We start from the raw sequence: 17,269 nt of genomic DNA, 5'->3' as shown, positions 1-17,269 counted from the left end.
AGGGTACAGTGTATAGACGGAATGTGCAGCACAGAAAAGGTATGCTTCCAAGCACATTCTATATTGAATTGTTTCACTGATTGTTTTACAGGACTGTGGTAAGCTGCAGTTTGTCTCGTTCTCATGCGCTTTACTCTTCCGTCACGCGAGGCAGTGAGGAGAAAGGTAACGCATTGGTGACATTGGGTATGATTGATATCGATATCCCTCAACACCCTGTTGCGTTACATTCGATGATGACGCGCAGCTCACGCGCCATATCACGTCACATCTCGGAGATTCAGACCCAGAGATCAGTCATAAGGTAAGTAATAAGAAGGTCTCTCTGTCCGTAGGTATTGTCCCTGCGTAGGAGCCTGAGTAGAGGTGGGGGAAATGATAAATTCTTTGCCTCTGAGGCTTCGGTACACTTTGCACCAACTTTGTGCTCACAGATGTCCTGAATCATTCGAATCGACAGGATGGAGTCTGATTGAGTATAAAGGTGTTTCCCCTCGGCTAGCTAAATTTCGATGCATTAATAAAGTTTTTGATTGATTTGATTGATTGATTGACTGAATGATAAAAATTGTTCTTTCAAAGCAAAATGTTCAAGCTAGGGAATTGCTGTGTCCCTGACTCTTTTACAGAAAAGGGAATTCAAAAGGACAGTATGTACTGTTTCATTCGGTGTTCTCGACAGTTTGCAGTGATTTTCAAAACTTTTAAATCCGGAAGTGCTCGTGCATTGAATTTTGTCACTAGGGTAAAGCCAAGGGCGGTAATTCATTATTACTTTAACACTGAATGCAGCTGTGGTAATTAGACCATATGCATGTTAGTGCGAGAATTTTATAATGTGATGCTGCTATTGTCTTGGAAACCAAAACCCCAAAAGTTCCTAACAACTCCACCATTTTTCTCTCTTCAATTTCTTAGATCTATGGCAAGTTTTGAAGTTAGTTCCCAGTCCCGTCTGATGGGCCATAGGTTGTCGGGTGTTCCATCGGAAATTTCAAAGTTCACCCAGCTCATGTCTCCCTCAACTCCCAAGCCATTTGCTCTGTTGGATCGTGTCGATGGCCCGTCCCCACTCCCCTCAGTTTCCAAGATCTCTTTCACTTGTGTGTTGAAAGGGTTTGGCTTAGGAGCTTCGTTACTGCCATCTTTAAGAGCAGAATACAAGGTCAGACAATCAGCGTTTAGCTTTTCTTCCTTTGTGTAGCGTAAAGTAGTGAAGTAAACGTCAGTAATCTATGTGTGAAAAAGAGAGAATAAAAGTCTTGACATACTTGCCGGGAAAGTAGTGTCGCTTGTATATCGGTAAATGTGGAAGGTTCAATATTTAGTACCAATTCACTCAGTAGTGCCGTGTAAGCGGCTGCCTTGCCTACTGAGGTTCGACTAGCCCTGCTGTTGCCATGTGAAACATTGGGTGCTTTCATTTTGCCAGACCGACCGGTCAGAGACCAGTGGGATTACCCGAGGAAAATGGAACGACATTTTCCGATCAAACCGGGCTAACCAAGAGGAATGGCTCTGACCATTTTTATTCCTTTCCCGAATTCCCTACGGAATTGAAATCTACTGAAGAAAAGTAGGGCAATGAACCGGTTTGTGAGAATGGAACGACAAGTTTCGGACCGACCGGTCCGATCGATCAATGTGGTCCCGAATATTCCGGTCGGACCGAACCGCAAAGGACCTTTCCAGTATTGCTAGTTATAGAGTGGTTAGGAGAGGAAGGAAATCGTTAGACCAAAGGCGTTAGTCTACCGTCACGGCTGTGATTGTCTTTATTTTAGCTTGATAAATTTTCGAAATGGTAAGCTATCTGGGAGAAGTTTCTTTTCATTGTAATGTTATTTAAATGATTAAATTAATTTTCATTTAGATGGGAAAAATAACTGGATCAGGTCGCACTGACAAGAACAGTACTTTTAAGCTGGCCATGCCAGTTCACAGTCTGAGTTTTACTTCCAAGGTAAGCTACACGTCATTTTGTCGACGCATATTATGGACCCACGTGGTTTATGCTATGGACTACGTGATAGACCAATTTCGATATATTAAAATTCAGTCTAAAACAAAAGACCTCAGTACGAGGCTCTGGGGAATAACTACAGAGTGTGCTGAGGTCTGTTGTGTTCGGCAGCTGAATTTTAATATATCGAAATTGGTCTATTTCACTTGCAGGAGGCGCTTAACCTCTTTTCCGGGAAAAAGAAAGCTCGTGGAAATGAGGCTTGCAGGCTCGGTTGCTGTTGTTAACACTTGGTTCGTTGTGTTTGTAAAGTCTGTACGTAATCCACCAAGACCGTAAATCCGTTAAGTCTGTCACGTAATCCATAAAGTCTGTCGCGTAATCCACCCCAATCTTTCCCTATCTTAGCCATCCTTATTCTTTTAGGGCTTTTTGCGTCATCTTAAGTCTTTTCAACCATGTTAGAGAGGTTTTCTCTGGAGTGGCGAAAGCAATTCTCATTTACTATGGTTTTGCATTACTGCGCTTGGTGATTGGCTTAAAAAACTCACGCGACTTTCTCAGCTAATTAGAAGTTAAACCAGAACCAATCATGACCCGCTTACACAAGTTTTCTCGCGCTTTTGTGTTAGCTAAATGTAGTTACTTCTACAACCATGGACAAATTGTGTTGGAAAATGCGCAAAAACATGGAATAACAACCGTTATACGTCCAGAATAAATGTCAGTACCCCCATTCCCCTTTCAATGTTGGAAAATGGTAAAATGCAAACTTATGGTATATGAAAGTTTTTTGTCAACATTGCACAGGGGTGGAGAGGGGCAAAATGCGTATAGAATGAATTTTTCCAACCCTTATGACTTAGGTTGTAGTTTTGATTGGTTCACTGAATTGTCTGTGTTCTTTATGGTTGGCAGAATGATTACTCGGTTTTGGCTTTTCTTCACTCAATTAGAATGATACTATTTGAGGTTCCCTTTGACTTGAAGGTTATTCTTTTCGTCGCAGATAATGTCCAGGATACTACTTGATATATTCCTCCGTAGCTCGTTTAATTATAACTTACTTGGTTATTTACTTCATGTAAAGGTCCAATCCGTGGACAATACAATCCCACCAGCCACTGTTGTAGAACTACCACCAGTCCACGTGCATGGCGAGCTCGTAACCAAACTTCCCCGGGCTATCAGAACCAAGGATGGTCCTCCGGAGACTGAGGAGAGCTTTCGGAGTCGTTCCAGGGCTAAAACGCATTTGTACATGTCCGCAGAAATAGGCGCCTTCCAACACAGCCTGACGACCGATCTGTTGAATCATCTAGTGTTTGTACAGAAGAGCTTCATGAAGGTGTGGACGGTTGGGAGACGATTTTTGAGATTACGATTCGTTGCTTAGATTCAGTGATGGGTAATGGGGGGATATGATGATGTGGAATAAGAGAGTTTGTGATTCTCTAAGGTTGCTACAGTACATGTTTCCGAAGACGAGGCAGTTTAGTGAATGTAAAAATGCCTCTTCTGCTGTACTCTCAATGAACATTATTATACCTCCCAACTCAAATACGTTTTCCGATTGGAGGAGAACGTGTCACCTGCCATAGGTCAAAGCCATCGTCAAAACTCACTAGCTCGCTAGGGAAAGAACACCTTGAACGTTTGACTCGCACGTGATCAGGTCGTGCACCTTGAAGACGCGGCAAATATGTGTGGCAGTCGACGTCAAGCAAGTAACTTTTCGCAGTTTTTTCTATTTTTGAGTTGGGAAGTAAACCCCTCAGGAAACAGTCAGTTTTGTTTCCCCTCAACCCTCGATGTTCCAATGTTCCAACATTGAGGGTTTCGGGGAAACAAAACTGACTGTTTTCCTTGGGAATAGTCATTGAGTGTTTAGTAATCCCAACGATTTCAATCCATGTTTTGATTTTCAGGAGGTGAATGATGTCCTTCAGCGCGTTTCTGGTGAAAGTCAACCTGTACCTTTGTGGAGAACAGCTTCAACCGAAGATTTGGACAACATAAAAGAGAAAGAGTTTCCTTTATTTTATTCCCTCCGACTCAATTTGAAGGTAGCCGGTTTGCAAGTTGCTTTTGTTCTAAATTCTTGATGTAACATGTCAAAAACCGAACACATTGTGTCATCGTATTCCAAATATCCACAAGTGAGTTGGAAGTACGACACCCGTTGGAGTATTCATAGCGAACTTTGAAGGGTTTGGAAATGTGACAAAACACTCTTTCTTTATTGAATTGGAGTCTTTTTTAACTGTGAAGCTCTGTAATAATGGTAGTTTCTTGTTTAGAGGGAATGCCTCAGTCACTTTCTTTGAAACTAAATTAACTGAGGCCCCGTCCATATTACGCCGGAGAAATTTGAAAACGGGGCTTTATTTCTACGGCAAGGTCTACCGTCCACACTAATCCGTCACGAAAACGGAGCTTTTCGAAAACGCTGTTCAAACCGAAGGAATTGGACGAAAAAGAAGATGTCACAATAATCATGTCATTTCTCTGCCTGAGATTTCCTCAAACACAGATCCAAAATGACCGATGATTGTTGCGTTTTTAAATTTCTCCGGCGTAGTGCGGACGGAGCCTTATACCCAAAGGTTTTTCTTAATACTTATTTGCTCACCAATTTGTCTCTGTCAGGGTATTCAAGTGACAGCGACAACTCCTTCGTCGACCGCTGTCAGATTGGATACGGGTGTAATGGCTTTGGAAGTGTCTAATTCAGCGCCATCATCTAATCTCCTGCCTGGGCAGCTAAAGAGAAGTATGTGTTCAATCAGTGATTAGAATGGAGCGGGGTTTATCTTATTATGTTCGTTAAAACCCAGCCCAAGGAACCACATCTGACCAATCACAATGAACCCAACAACATAGTGAGCCAATCAGAATTAACTCAAGGCAAAGAACGCGACCTGTGCGATGTCAGCAAAAACATGCAACTGGTACGAAGCGCGGGTAAACATGCAACCAAAGTCGAGGAAGCGAAATCACGTAACCATTGCTAAGCTTGGGAAAACCAGTGCCAAGCGCGGGAAAACATGTAACTAGTGCTAAGCGCGGGAAAACATGCAACCAGTGCCAAGCGCAGGAAAACATGCAACCAGTGTCGAGTGCGGGGAAACATGCAACCAAAATCGAGGGCGCAAAATCACGTAACCATTTCTAAGCTTTGGAAAACCGGTGTCAAGCGCGGGAAGACATGTAACTGGTGCCAAGCGCGGGAAGACATGCAACCGATGCCAGGCGCAGAATGCGTATAATTATTTTGCTCCTGATTGGTTAACAAATATGTTGGTTTCCTCTGATTGGTTCTAGAATCTTGCATAAGGATTTTAGGCTAATGAAAGAGCTCAGCAAAGATAAGCAAACAAACAATTGAATTCCTTAATCAATATCTGCTAAGCTACGCTTGAAAAATTGTCTTAATTCCATGCTGTTGTTTATCTACAGGCAGTAGTTATGTGAAACTCTTTGGGAAAGCGCAAGTAGACGTGAATCTCTCCCTTGGTCAATTTGTTAAGGTAAGAAATAATTTGTTTGCATGTTGTGCACGATCTTCTCAAGAAGTGAATCAAACGAGAGCAGTGTTGTGCTGATTGTTCTCTCCTCTCCTCAGAGCCGTAACATAGACAACGAATTTGATTTCCAACAATTGGCCTACTTCAAGACCAGAATCGGGGTCAGCAATTCATTTCAGGTACGTAAAGGGATTTATTCAGGGAATTAAGGAACAAGATGTTTTTTTCACACCGACTGACTGCAGGGCTCACGAAGAGTGCCGCCTGGCCCTCAGGGACACTGAGTAGATTTTCCTGTGGGGCAATTAACTTTTTTTGGTCACTTGTCCGACGGGCAAGGGCTTACGGTAAGTTATTTGCCAGTTAAGTCATAAAATTAAAGAAATGCAAAATTAAGTATGCCATTGGCCTGGGTAAGCAAAATTTGACAGTTACTTGATCGAAGGGAAAACTGGAATTTAAATATTTTTCGAGCCCTGTGACTGATTAGTTGACTTGAAGTGTCAGCAAATTCAACTATGAAAACTAATTTCGTACACTGCAAATAGCTTGCGGTGGGCACAATTATCAATTTGTGTGTCTATTCATACTATAGGACAGCAGGTCAGTAGCTGGAACGGAAGATAAGGAGACTTTTCTTGTGACGCTGACAAAACCCTGTTTGTACGTACAACAGGTGGCTTTTGACAAAGGTGAGAGCACGAAATAGTCACATGAACATACATTGGTTCTATAACAACGAGAGCTTGGAATGTGTTGTTTTCTCGTTTGGACTGAGTATCACTTTTTCAGACTCATATCTTTTGTGTTCATTATTTTCTCTTTAGCTGTTCTAGTTTATTTGAACTACAAGAATGCATACGAACACTGGAATGAGCAGCGACTTGCTCTGAATAAAGAGGTGTGTTACTTTTAAATACATGCTCCGTTCATTCAGTTTGAGGATATGCCATAGTTTTCGTCAATTGTTTTGGATGATCTTCAGTTGTTTTCCTGCGAAAATGTACCACTCCCGTCATGGGCTTCTAGTTTTGTTTTCATTCCATAATCTGTTCATAACAGCTTTTATTTGTTTCGCGCCAAATCCTCAGTGTGGAATCATTTCTGTGCTACTAAACAGTATACGCATTCCCTTGAAGGCCGATGTCACTCGTGGGTTGTTTTACTAAGCACATCATTCAAAAGCACTACTCTAGCTGCATTCAGTTCTAACGTAGTTAACCAGTCGAGCCTTCCGCTCGCGGACGCCCCTCTTTAATCCTCACTGTGGTTAGCAGGCTGGCAAATGTATAGAGTGGATGAGCCCAGAAATAATTCAGAAGTGTTAACCATAGACTAATTCAGCCTTCTTCGAGTAAACCGAATCTACAATACCGAGTTTCTCTGTTTCAATGACCTAAAAGAGTGTGTGCCTGCGCCTAACTGAAATTACACCTTTAAGGTGGCCGAACACAGTTTTCGCGCGCGCTTTTGCTGATGCAATTCAGCGCGCGCACAAGGATTGCAAAAAACAAACATGCCGTCAATAGAGTGATCATTTTATTTACTCAACACTCGTACTATCTGTACTATTTTTCTCTATAATTGAACGCAGCGTATTGATGGCTTTAGTCTTTTATTACAAAGATATATTAGAAAAGGTAACGATGCAAAGAACCCAGCAATTCTCAGCTTTTTCTTTCTTACCGAAAGAACCCAGTCAAATGCAGCGCATGCATACTAAGTCAAAAAATTGCGATTGAATGAAAATTGCACTCTCGGAAATACGCCTATTTCTCGAGAACCACTCATTAGAATTTCACATAATTTGGCACGAAAATACTTTAGGAAGTAAGTAACTGGAGTATTGAAAATAATTGAACTTTAACAAAGGAAATTCTAGATATTCCAGTGAACCTTCAACAAGGGATAATTAAAGATCTCTCTGTTAAATTATTAGCAAAATGGTGTTAAGGTCATTCCTCACATTTGCGTTGCACATCCTTACTGGGCATAATTTATGAAGTCATTAGCGCGCGTTCGTGCACGCGCATATTGAAAACATGACGGATTTACCTTGATATTGAGCTCTGTCAGTTGAAAAATGACTCTAGCTCACCAACGAGCACGGGCACCCCACTTTTTTTTCCCGTCATTGTAATCAACTAATCATAAGCGTTGCGTGATAAAAGACTGATCTAATTTCTATTGCTGAAAATTGAATAAATAAGAAAAATAGCAGATACACTGTGGTCTTTTCTATTTTGCAGTCGGTAACCACGTCAAGAAATTTGGTTCAAATTTTTAATCAAGGATTTAGCTTTCTGTCTGAATCAAACTTAAAATGTTTATTTGTGTCCGACACAATGTATTGACTGTAGTTTAATGCGTGTTCTTATGAGTCTGGGCTCACAAAGATTTTAAAATTACTGGGAATGTGTTTTTATGATAAGCATTAAATAATGCCAAAATGGGGCATTTTCAATGCCTCACTGCTCTTTAATGAGCATGGGCACCCCCCATTTTTATTTCAAAATTGAAGTTATCATATGACAAATATTCAGTGGACAAAGTTTGAACAAAAATCTATTGTCACTTTTATTTCAGAGGAATTACCTTAACTTGTGAGAATCGTTACAAGCTTGTTGCATGCAAATTATAAAGAAAATCTAATGACTAGATTTTCTGCAAATAAACAAAACCGATTTTAAAGGCCTGTTTATATTTATTCATGTTGCCATGGTAACGGCACATACGTCAGCTTAACCATCAAAAAACCAAAGTTTGTGTTGTTAACTAGCTTGCTGCCATTTTTGACGACCGAGGGATCAAGGGTTTTAGAGAAAAAGGTGAATAAAACATAGGTATCAAAAACTGTGTTCAGCCACCTTAAAAGGCCCCTTCCACGCTACGCTGGAGGAATTTGAAAACGGAGGTTTCACTCTGAAATTGCAGCAAATGTTTTCCGTCAACACCACGCCGGAGAAATTTAAAAACGCAACAACCACTGGTCATTTTGGATTTGTGTTTGAGGAAAACTCGGTCAGGAAAATCACATGGTCATCGTGACGCCATCGTTTTCGAGAACCTCCGTTTTCAAAATGTTTTCCATCCACACGAAGATGAAAAGCACGCGTTCTCAAATTTCACCGGTTTGAAGAGCAGTCTCGAAAAACGTTCATGTCGGATTAGTGTGGATGGTAAGCCTAACCGTCGAAATAAAGGTGCGTTTTCAAATTCCTGCCGAGTAGTGTGGACGCTGCCTAAAACGGCCGACACACAAGCGAGTGATTGCTCAAGGGCGCCCGTTAGTGGCGGTTCGGCTGTAATTGAAGTCACTAAGTTATACTTCCCCGGGACACATTCACAATTGACTATTCTAAATGATTTTCCTTTTTTTGTACAGCAATTTGAGATGAACGCCACAAGTAATGTTAGTAATGCTTTTTTGATTTTAATAGCATGGAGCATGCGCTGTCCACCTCGTTTATACGCATCAACCCAGACTGTATTCGCTAACGTGTGTTGTTCCGTACTTCCTCGTGCACGTGCGTTTCTTTGTTTTTTATTTGCAACTGAAATTTAATCAGAGGAAATTTAAATGAAGCAGCTCGTTTTCAATTTTGAGAATCGTCGGGAGCTTGTTTCGTCAGAAGCTTGTTTTGTTTGCTTGTTTGCTTTTTATGGGATCAATCGATCGATCGATCAATCAATCAATCATTCTATCAATCAGTCAGGCGCTTTATTAACGTGTCGAAACTTAGCTAGCCGAGAGGAAACACCCCTCTACTAATTGCGGACTTTTAATATTGGGGATGGAAAATGGCATTAGGTGGGATGGAGAATTGAGGTTGTAGGTTTGATCAGTGCACAAATTTCGTTTGGATAAAGTTAATTATATCCTTGTCTACCATCTTCGAGCCAAGCTGTTAACCATTCATTAAAAAAACTCAATGATCTTGGGGTTGAGTGTGTTTTTGTTAGCTGTCCTTTAAGACAGTATGATGTGAACATCTAGTAATCATTGCTACGGAACATAGGTACTAATTTCCATTGTTTTCAGTTGTTCATGTGAGTGTGTGTACATTCATTCACAGCTACTGTACCAGACAGCCAGTCGTCTAGTCAGTCGGTCGGTGAGTCAGTTTGGTAGAAAGCTAGAGTGAATAGATAGCCCGAAACTCTAAAAAGTTTTGCACGGGAAGGCTCCGCCCCGAGGTTCAACCCTTTCCCCTTTTGTATACAATTTTGACAGAAAAGGTACCACTTTTGTATACCTGTTAGAAAAAAGTTACCTCTTTCACGGCGTACCTACTTAAGAACACTGCATCCTTTTTCTAAACCCTTAGAATGAAGTTAATGAACCATACTACGGGAGAACACCAATCATTACTAGAAGAGATGTTAACGAAAAGATCAATTGTCACTTATTCAGTTCCCGTTCACCTTTTACCTAAATGTCTGATTTCCCCACCCTTTCATTTACCTCAACTTGTAAAATCCCTACCCCTCTGATAAAATGAAGGTGTTAAAGGAGCTCAATTACAGCATTTCGAGTTATTTTGGCCACATACAAAATAACCTTTAAATTGAAGGAAACCTGAAAATAGTAGTTTATTAAGATAGGAAAACACCAAACTGATAATAATAAACCATAAAGGAACAAGGATGGTTAAGGATGGAGAAGATTGACACGGATTACAAACGACGAACTTGAAAAGTTTGGCAAAACTTTTCAAGATGCACAAACCGTGACGTAGTTCCTTTAAGAAGGTAGTCAGTGAGTTACTCCACTCTCGTAAGAAGAGCAAATGGCGAAAACTCTTAAGGTTATTCTAAGAGCCGTGGGGAAAAGAATGCTCTCGTCCTAAGAACTGAGTTGCGCGACTCGTAGTGAGGTAAAACGACATGCAGAAAGTGGAACAAACGAGTATAAATTTGTTTTGATTAATAGAAGGTGTTTGATTTTACGAGTCAGATAGCCGAGACAGTGTAGTCAGACAATTTCAAATGCACTATGCAACAGAAATAGTTTTGGAGATGTAGAGCTCGCAATTTGGTGGACAGATGAAATCAAAGTAAAACAAATCTTACATATCTCTTCTGTTCAGGTTCACTTTGCTACCCAAGCAGTGTTGGACAAGTTGCCTCAAAGACCTCCGTCTTCTCAGCTGTCAGGATCGTTATTCCTCCAACTGACAGTCGATCATCTTGGAGTTTGCATCCCGCTCTACAATGGCAACCAGGTTTGTAAGGTCAACTGACCCCCATGGTCATGGACGACTTCTATCCCAGACTTTCACTTCTTTGTGGCGGTATATTTCAGTCTTCTGTGCAAAGTATCTACGAACTCACAGGCGTGGCCCGTCAGCTAAGCGAAGGCAGACGTGGACGCTTCAGAACTGTTAGGTCGAGGGAGGGGGGAGAGGGTAATAAGATTTTGGGAGTGCGGTAGGAGAAAGGTATGCTCAGTGTTCTAATAGCATTCGTTCATCGGCTTATCTTGTAAGACCTTGTATCTGTATTCAGAGTGGAAAAACGTACTGCGCAACTTTCTGCGCACCCCTAACCCCACTTGCGGGCTAAGGCAATAATGTGGTTTCAATGGCATAGCGTAAGGCGGACTGTCATAAGGAACGCGAGAATGTCGCTCAGTTGATTTATTTCTACTTGAGCAAGCATGAATTTTTTCGACATTTCACTGTTAGAAAACTAGGCTCCCCCCTGCCTGCTCTGAGGCTCTACTTCTTATATATTAGGTTGTGTGCTTATATGGATGCAATATGTAAAGAGGGTTTGTGGAAAAAAGTGTGTCTCCGCACCCAAATTTCTTGTGCTATTATGCCGTGGAGAAATAAAGGATTCGGAAACCTTCTTAATGTTGTCCGAAAAAATTGATTCCCCGCAAAAACAATACACCAGCTTGCATTAGTGACGAGAAAATGTTGCTATTTACCATGAAAATTGGGAGAGCATAGTAACCTTTAAACCTTTTGTTTACACGATCGAAGAGATTTCCGCGATTTTTTCAAACTTGGAGCCTGGCGCGCGGCCAAAACTCACGCATGCTTACTACGTTTTTTCGCTCTGATGTAATTGTACACGTGTGAAGTATTCCTAGTGCTTTTCGCACCTCTTTACCTCTTTATCTCTTTAGCTCACATTTTACCACCCTCTATCTATATATGGTATCAGTATCTGTCCAAACTTACAGACATCTCACTAAAGTAAAATACTATGTAAACCAAATTCCAAATCTGAAAGCAAGTTTTGCTTTGCCTTTTTCTAGGTTGTTGCTCAAGGTTTCCAAATGAGATATCCTGGTAAGTTAGGAGAAGAGTGCGAGGACGCTGACTTGCACTGCATTGTTATTCCACTTTGTTACACTTTCATAGATCTTATCAAACATTTAAATATCTAATATTGCTGTAAATAGAGTCCTCCAGCCTGTCGGGTGAGTCAAAATACAAATGGAGAGTAAAATATATGTCTATTAAGAGAGTGAGATTTCTTACCCAAAGTTTTTATTTTCTGAAAACCGAACTTCTCTACCTGTGTTTTGGGCTGCGCACGCTCAGGAGACCTAAGAGATCTACAACAGATTTAACCGGTTTCTTAGGGTACAGAACTTGTGGGTTCCAACCTCGTTCCCAGGGTCTTCCCCTCCAGGGAGCGAGAAGAAGAGAGACACTGGGTACGAAGTTGACATGTACTATTGTACTCAACTGAATGGTTTATCCTGTTTTATATTTGTTCAGAGCAAGAACCCGGCCCTGCTATGGTATTACTAGTGGAGCAGATGCTCTTAACTTGCTGTTCTAGCGTCTCTTTTGTCAGCAAAGGAAAGTTCAGCAGTTTCTTGCTGTGGTTCGCCGACAAATTTGACACGGACACGGAGGACTGGAAACCAAACTTCGAGACTGCAGAAATGATCAGATGCAGCAGATGTAAGGCATCATGGGATAGCATGGACTTTTGCATTCTCTTGTTATGAAGTTATTTGTGAAAAACGGTTCGTGGCAAGTCTGACGCGGCGTTTCGTCTCGGCCAAGAGACCCTTCAGAAACCTTTCAGAATTCAACAGCAAACTCGTTGAGCATCGTGCTCAGTCCCTGCGATAGAAGGCCAGACTGCTTGCAAATATGTTCAATTTTCCAAGGGCGCGATAGTTAACGTGTTTGCTGTTTAATTCTGAAAGGTCTTATACCCTCTCTCGAAGTCTCTTGAGTTTCTCGAGTCTCATGTCGGACTTGCCACGAACTGATTTTCACAGTGTTTGACAATTCTTTACTGTATATATGAAGTTATTACACAATTAACAAATGGTAAACGCCATAGCATGCACTGTTGAGTTATGGATGCACGCGGGAGGTTGCTAAGCACGAAAGAAGCGTAAGAGTCGCACGAGGCGATAGCCGAGTGCGACTCTAGCTTTTTGAGTGCTTAGCAAACCTCCCAAGTGCATCCATAACTCAATAGTGCACGCTATGGTTAAGTCTACATGCGAGCCAAGTGGCCCATCAGGCCGGAGCTTATCCCGGTTTCTGTAGCATGAAGCGACTAGGAGTATTTCTACTCCCGCCTGGATGGGATGCTAGTCCATCGCAGGGTTACCCCCAGCATTAAGTTCGCCGGTACCCATTTATACACCTGGGTGGAGAGAGGGACTGTGAGAGTAAAGTGTCTTGCCCAAGAACACAACACAATGTCCCCGGCCAGGGCTCGAACCCGGACCGCTCGATCCGGAGACGAGCGCACTAACCATGAGGCCACCGCACCTCCCACTAGTGCACGCTATGGCGTTTACCATTTGTTTTATAACATAACATTGAGACATTGGAACAACAGAAATCCTTTTATTGAGCTACATCACAGGAAAAAATGTTCGTGTAGTCTTACATGACAAAAGAAAACAAGCGCGCGAAAATTCATTCATGGCAACCGACTGCACACCAGCAACTCGATAAAGTTTCATCTTCAGACAACTGTGAAGACAGTTGCGCATTTCTGGCAGAAGGACGTCAGTCATTACTTTGGAAACAATGCTGTCAAAAGATTTGCTTTGTAAACATTAGCACACACGTCAGCAGCGTACACCCATGAGCAAATAGTAGACGCTAAATTTACCAATCAGAGCGCGCGCTTTGCTTTAGTTATGTTATAATATTGTGTAGGTGTACGAGGTTCATGGCGAGCTAATGAATTATGATTAATGCGCTGGACTTCGGATCAATCATTCCGAGTTTGAGCCCTGGTATATATGGCGGACACTGTTGTGTTCTTGGACAAGACATTTACTCTCTCAGTGCCTCTCTCCACCTTTTGAGGAGGCAGCGTGGCCGAGTGGTTAGGGCTCCGGACTTGAAATCCGGAGGTCGCGGGTTCAAGTCCCGCTCTGACCACTTAGCTGGAGTTGTTTCTCGGTGGCCCTAGTTCAGCTCCTCGGTCATGCTTGTAAATAGCCAACTGGTCTGCCTCCCGCCGGTTGGGATTTTTAAGCCTATTACGTTTAGTTGATATATTTGTTTCCTTCATTTAAAGTGGCATGCCTGTGAACTAGCTAAGCGCATTGACCACTATAAACAACAACACTTGAACATTTTTTGTTTTTTGAGGATAGACCTATGTGGGCAGGGGCGAATTGGCGGGGCAACCTGAAAGAGAGGGACCTGTCATAAACTAACATAATTCATACTATGAGAATGAGCTCAGGCTATTTGGGCTAGGTTTGCCTGCCTTGGGGCAGCTTTACCTACTGTTCAGGTGCACCTTTCGACATTCGGAGGAAAACAGTGGTTTTCATTATGTTATTTTAGTTTAGTTTATTTTTAATTAAAGTACTTCGTTGATCATTTTTTCTTGTCACTTGAAGGTGTTGTTCCAGAGGGAACATACGAGCTATGCTCAAGAACACAGAGGTACCCCTTGTCAGCAGGTGAGATGTCAAACTTTGCTGGTTGGCCTGTGACATAGCAGACTTTTTTTCTTTCGTTAGTAAAACACTTAGCTCGTCACTAGTCTCCTGTAGCTCAGTGGTTAGAACTTCCAATGGATGTGCGAGGGGCCCTTGATTTCATTTCCGTCGGAGACTCTGATATTTCTTTGTTCTATGTTATCTCGTGATGTCTGAGTTTCCATCTTTCTCGTGTAAGGTGATTTTTTGTTGCTTCTTGATTATTTTTTTTGTGACTTGAGCATTTTTATTTACTTTGAGATTGTGGACTTTGACTGATCGACCAACTGACCGACTGTCATTTAGGGCTGCCCTGCCACACATTATTTGCAGTCTAAAAAGCTCTCGTTTTTCTCCCACATCCCACCTTTGCTGCCTCAGGTCCATTTATTGGAACAATCTACCCTTGTCTACAGGATCAAACTCTACTTTAGAATGACAAAAAAAAAAAAAAAAAAACGGATTAAAGACATGTCTTTTTAGAATCGTTCATGACATTTTATAGTTCTAGTAGGTCTTAGTTTTACTCACCATTTTACCACCTTTTTAACCCTTTTGGTGTTTGTATTGGGCTTAGTTTTAGCTCTAGTAAGTCAGTTGATTTGATTTAAAGTGCTTTTGAATGTGTTTATGATATTAGCTCTATATACAAGGTTACTTTTTTATCATTAACTACTTATTAATCAAAAGTGAGGTCTTTACGAGAAAATCTCGGACCTTGCCTTACTGATCGAGCGATAGCGAGGTCAATACGGCAAGGTCGAGGCTTGAGATTTTCCCGGAAAGACCGAACGAACGTGAATAAGTTGTTTATTATATGGCTTTTTGCTTTGTTTTTGCAAGCCCATAATCGGCCCGTGGGCATTAAGTTAGAATAACACACTACAATTAGCCAATCAGAGCGCGCGTTATATCGGCTACAAGAATAAGCCATATAATACTGTTATTTATTACCTTATCAGACACGATAAAAGCAGGAAAGTGGGTGATGTCGTTTCAATGGCGCATGTGCGGTATCGAGTTACATTGTGACACCAGCATTGGAAAGCACCTGTCATCATTGGCGCAGACGCTGACCGCACTGGCTGGTGAGCCGGATGTAGCTAACATTGACTCGGTGACGGAAGCACAGGACAGGGACCCCAGCCTGGACACTGATGCAACAGGCCGAGATGAAGTGGACAACATGGCTGGGGCTTTAGATAGGCGTAAATCCAAAAATATCGAGAAGACCATGTGGGAACAGGCTCGTAAAGTCAATGAGCTTAGGTGAGGAGCAGATTAGTTGTCTTTTCTAGGTTTTTTTTTTTCTTTCAATTTTGTTGACTTTTGTTTTGATTTGTAGTTGTTGTATAACGCATTATGATTTTGTCGGGATTGAGTCTGCAACACGACTTGAATTGTCAGTCTGTCGCCGAACAATCATTCTGTGACATTAAATAATAAACAGTAGTAAACACTTTATGACTGAGAAAATGAGAATGAGAATGAGAAAATTACTTTATTGTGATAGGCTACGAGCAGGTAAATTTATCATTAGTTTTTTCTCTGCACTCTGCATGAAAGGTCGAGCACTTAAAGGATTGACACTACTCGTAATATTTGCAAAGTTTAAAGTTTTTCAAATTTCACTGGCCAGAGGCTCGTGCAAATTTGAGAGAATTTTCAAATGTTACTCGTAGTGTAAATCCTTAATTGCCCTCGCATTTGTACGATTTCTTGTACCAATTTAAATACACTGATTTATATTAAATTTTTCGAGTTTTATTTTTTTTCTGGCAATTCCCTGAGATTTTCGGATTATCCAAACATTTTGCCAATATTTCAGAATCTTTTCCCGAAATCAACGATCGCCAAGGGAATTCAGTACGAAGCTGATATTATCGCTGAATATTGGCGACAATTTGATACATTTTTTAGAATTTGTTTTCATTTTTTTTTTTTGCAGGAGGAAAACCGCAGTAGAATCGTACATCATGGAACAAGAAACAAGACGGCTTCAAGATTTGGAGAGCGCGGTCTTTAACGAATTTCGTAAAGACGTCCGCAAAAAACTTCGGCGGCATTCTCGATCTGGCCGATCAGGACTGCCGAAGATAACGGAGTCGGACCGAGCCAATCTGCACCGCAAGAAAGCCATGTCAGAGAAAATCCACGGATCCAGGACGCGTTCTCGAGTACGACGCCAAGCGAGCAGTGATGTGGAGGAGATGGAGAGTGAAATGGTGGAGATGGGTTCTAATTCATCGACGCCGCAAAAATCAAGGAAACATTTAACAAGTGATGCTCCAGTGATTATATGCGAAGACCGCACGGGGAATGCAATTTTTGGTAAACGTTCACCGTCCCTGCCAGATATCTTAAACGTCGGAATCAGCGCCAGTAAAGTGAATCACGAAGACCCGTTGCCGTTACGCAGCCCGTCGCACCAGGAAGGGGAGGGTACGACAGGACCAAGAGTGACCTTCAGGACCGCTAGTGAGTCCGATTATGACAGCGGCGCGTCTCAAAAGTCCATTGCTATGCAACAGCAGCAGCAACAACAACAACAGCAGCAACAGAATCTTGATTTTGAGTTGGACGTGGCTGTTGTTATTGACAGCGGAAAGTGCGTGTTTTATCCCGCAGATGAAGGAGAAAAGGAGGAAAATGCAGACTCCAAGTTAGTAATAATAAGGAGATTTTTTTGAAATATCGTGGATAATTAAGTTATCATTGTTGTCAGCCGAAGCTAAAGGCTGAAACTGACAACACTTAGAGGAGCTCAATCAAAGTATTTTGGCCGCGTATAAAATTACCTTTAAATTGAAGGAAACCTGAAAATAATAGGTTACTAAGATAGAAAAA

At 41.7% G+C, this 17,269-nt stretch overlaps 1 protein-coding gene and 1 non-coding gene across 2 annotated transcripts in view; both read left to right on the top strand.

Annotated features, from left to right (window-relative positions):
* LOC145498733 (bridge-like lipid transfer protein family member 1) overlaps positions 1–17,269 on the top strand; it is a 68,921-nt gene that overhangs the window by 40,917 nt on the left and 10,735 nt on the right. Inside the window, exons 37-53 of the mRNA XM_081478659.1 lie at positions 92–304; positions 919–1,165; positions 1,874–1,963; positions 3,054–3,311; positions 3,892–4,029; positions 4,613–4,736; positions 5,423–5,493; positions 5,589–5,669; positions 6,086–6,182; positions 6,318–6,391; positions 8,876–8,902; positions 10,581–10,715; positions 11,759–11,792; positions 12,228–12,416; positions 14,342–14,404; positions 15,385–15,691; positions 16,371–17,084. Of these exons, the coding sequence (XP_081334785.1) occupies positions 92–304; positions 919–1,165; positions 1,874–1,963; positions 3,054–3,311; positions 3,892–4,029; positions 4,613–4,736; positions 5,423–5,493; positions 5,589–5,669; positions 6,086–6,182; positions 6,318–6,391; positions 8,876–8,902; positions 10,581–10,715; positions 11,759–11,792; positions 12,228–12,416; positions 14,342–14,404; positions 15,385–15,691; positions 16,371–17,084 (2,862 nt within the window). The remainder of the gene's footprint in view (positions 1–91; positions 305–918; positions 1,166–1,873; positions 1,964–3,053; positions 3,312–3,891; positions 4,030–4,612; positions 4,737–5,422; positions 5,494–5,588; positions 5,670–6,085; positions 6,183–6,317; positions 6,392–8,875; positions 8,903–10,580; positions 10,716–11,758; positions 11,793–12,227; positions 12,417–14,341; positions 14,405–15,384; positions 15,692–16,370; positions 17,085–17,269) is intronic.
* Trnas-uga (transfer RNA serine (anticodon UGA)) lies at positions 13,799–13,871 on the top strand. Its single transcript has one exon. It is a non-coding gene; the product is annotated as a tRNA-Ser (tRNA).

The sequence above is a fragment of the Orbicella franksi genome, chromosome 9, assembly GCF_964199315.1.
Source record: "Orbicella franksi chromosome 9, jaOrbFran1.1, whole genome shotgun sequence".
In the NCBI taxonomy this organism is placed as follows: Eukaryota; Metazoa; Cnidaria; class Anthozoa; order Scleractinia; family Merulinidae; genus Orbicella; species Orbicella franksi.
The sequence above is the reverse complement of the archived record's forward strand: the minus strand, read 5'-3'. Positions and strand labels throughout refer to the sequence as shown.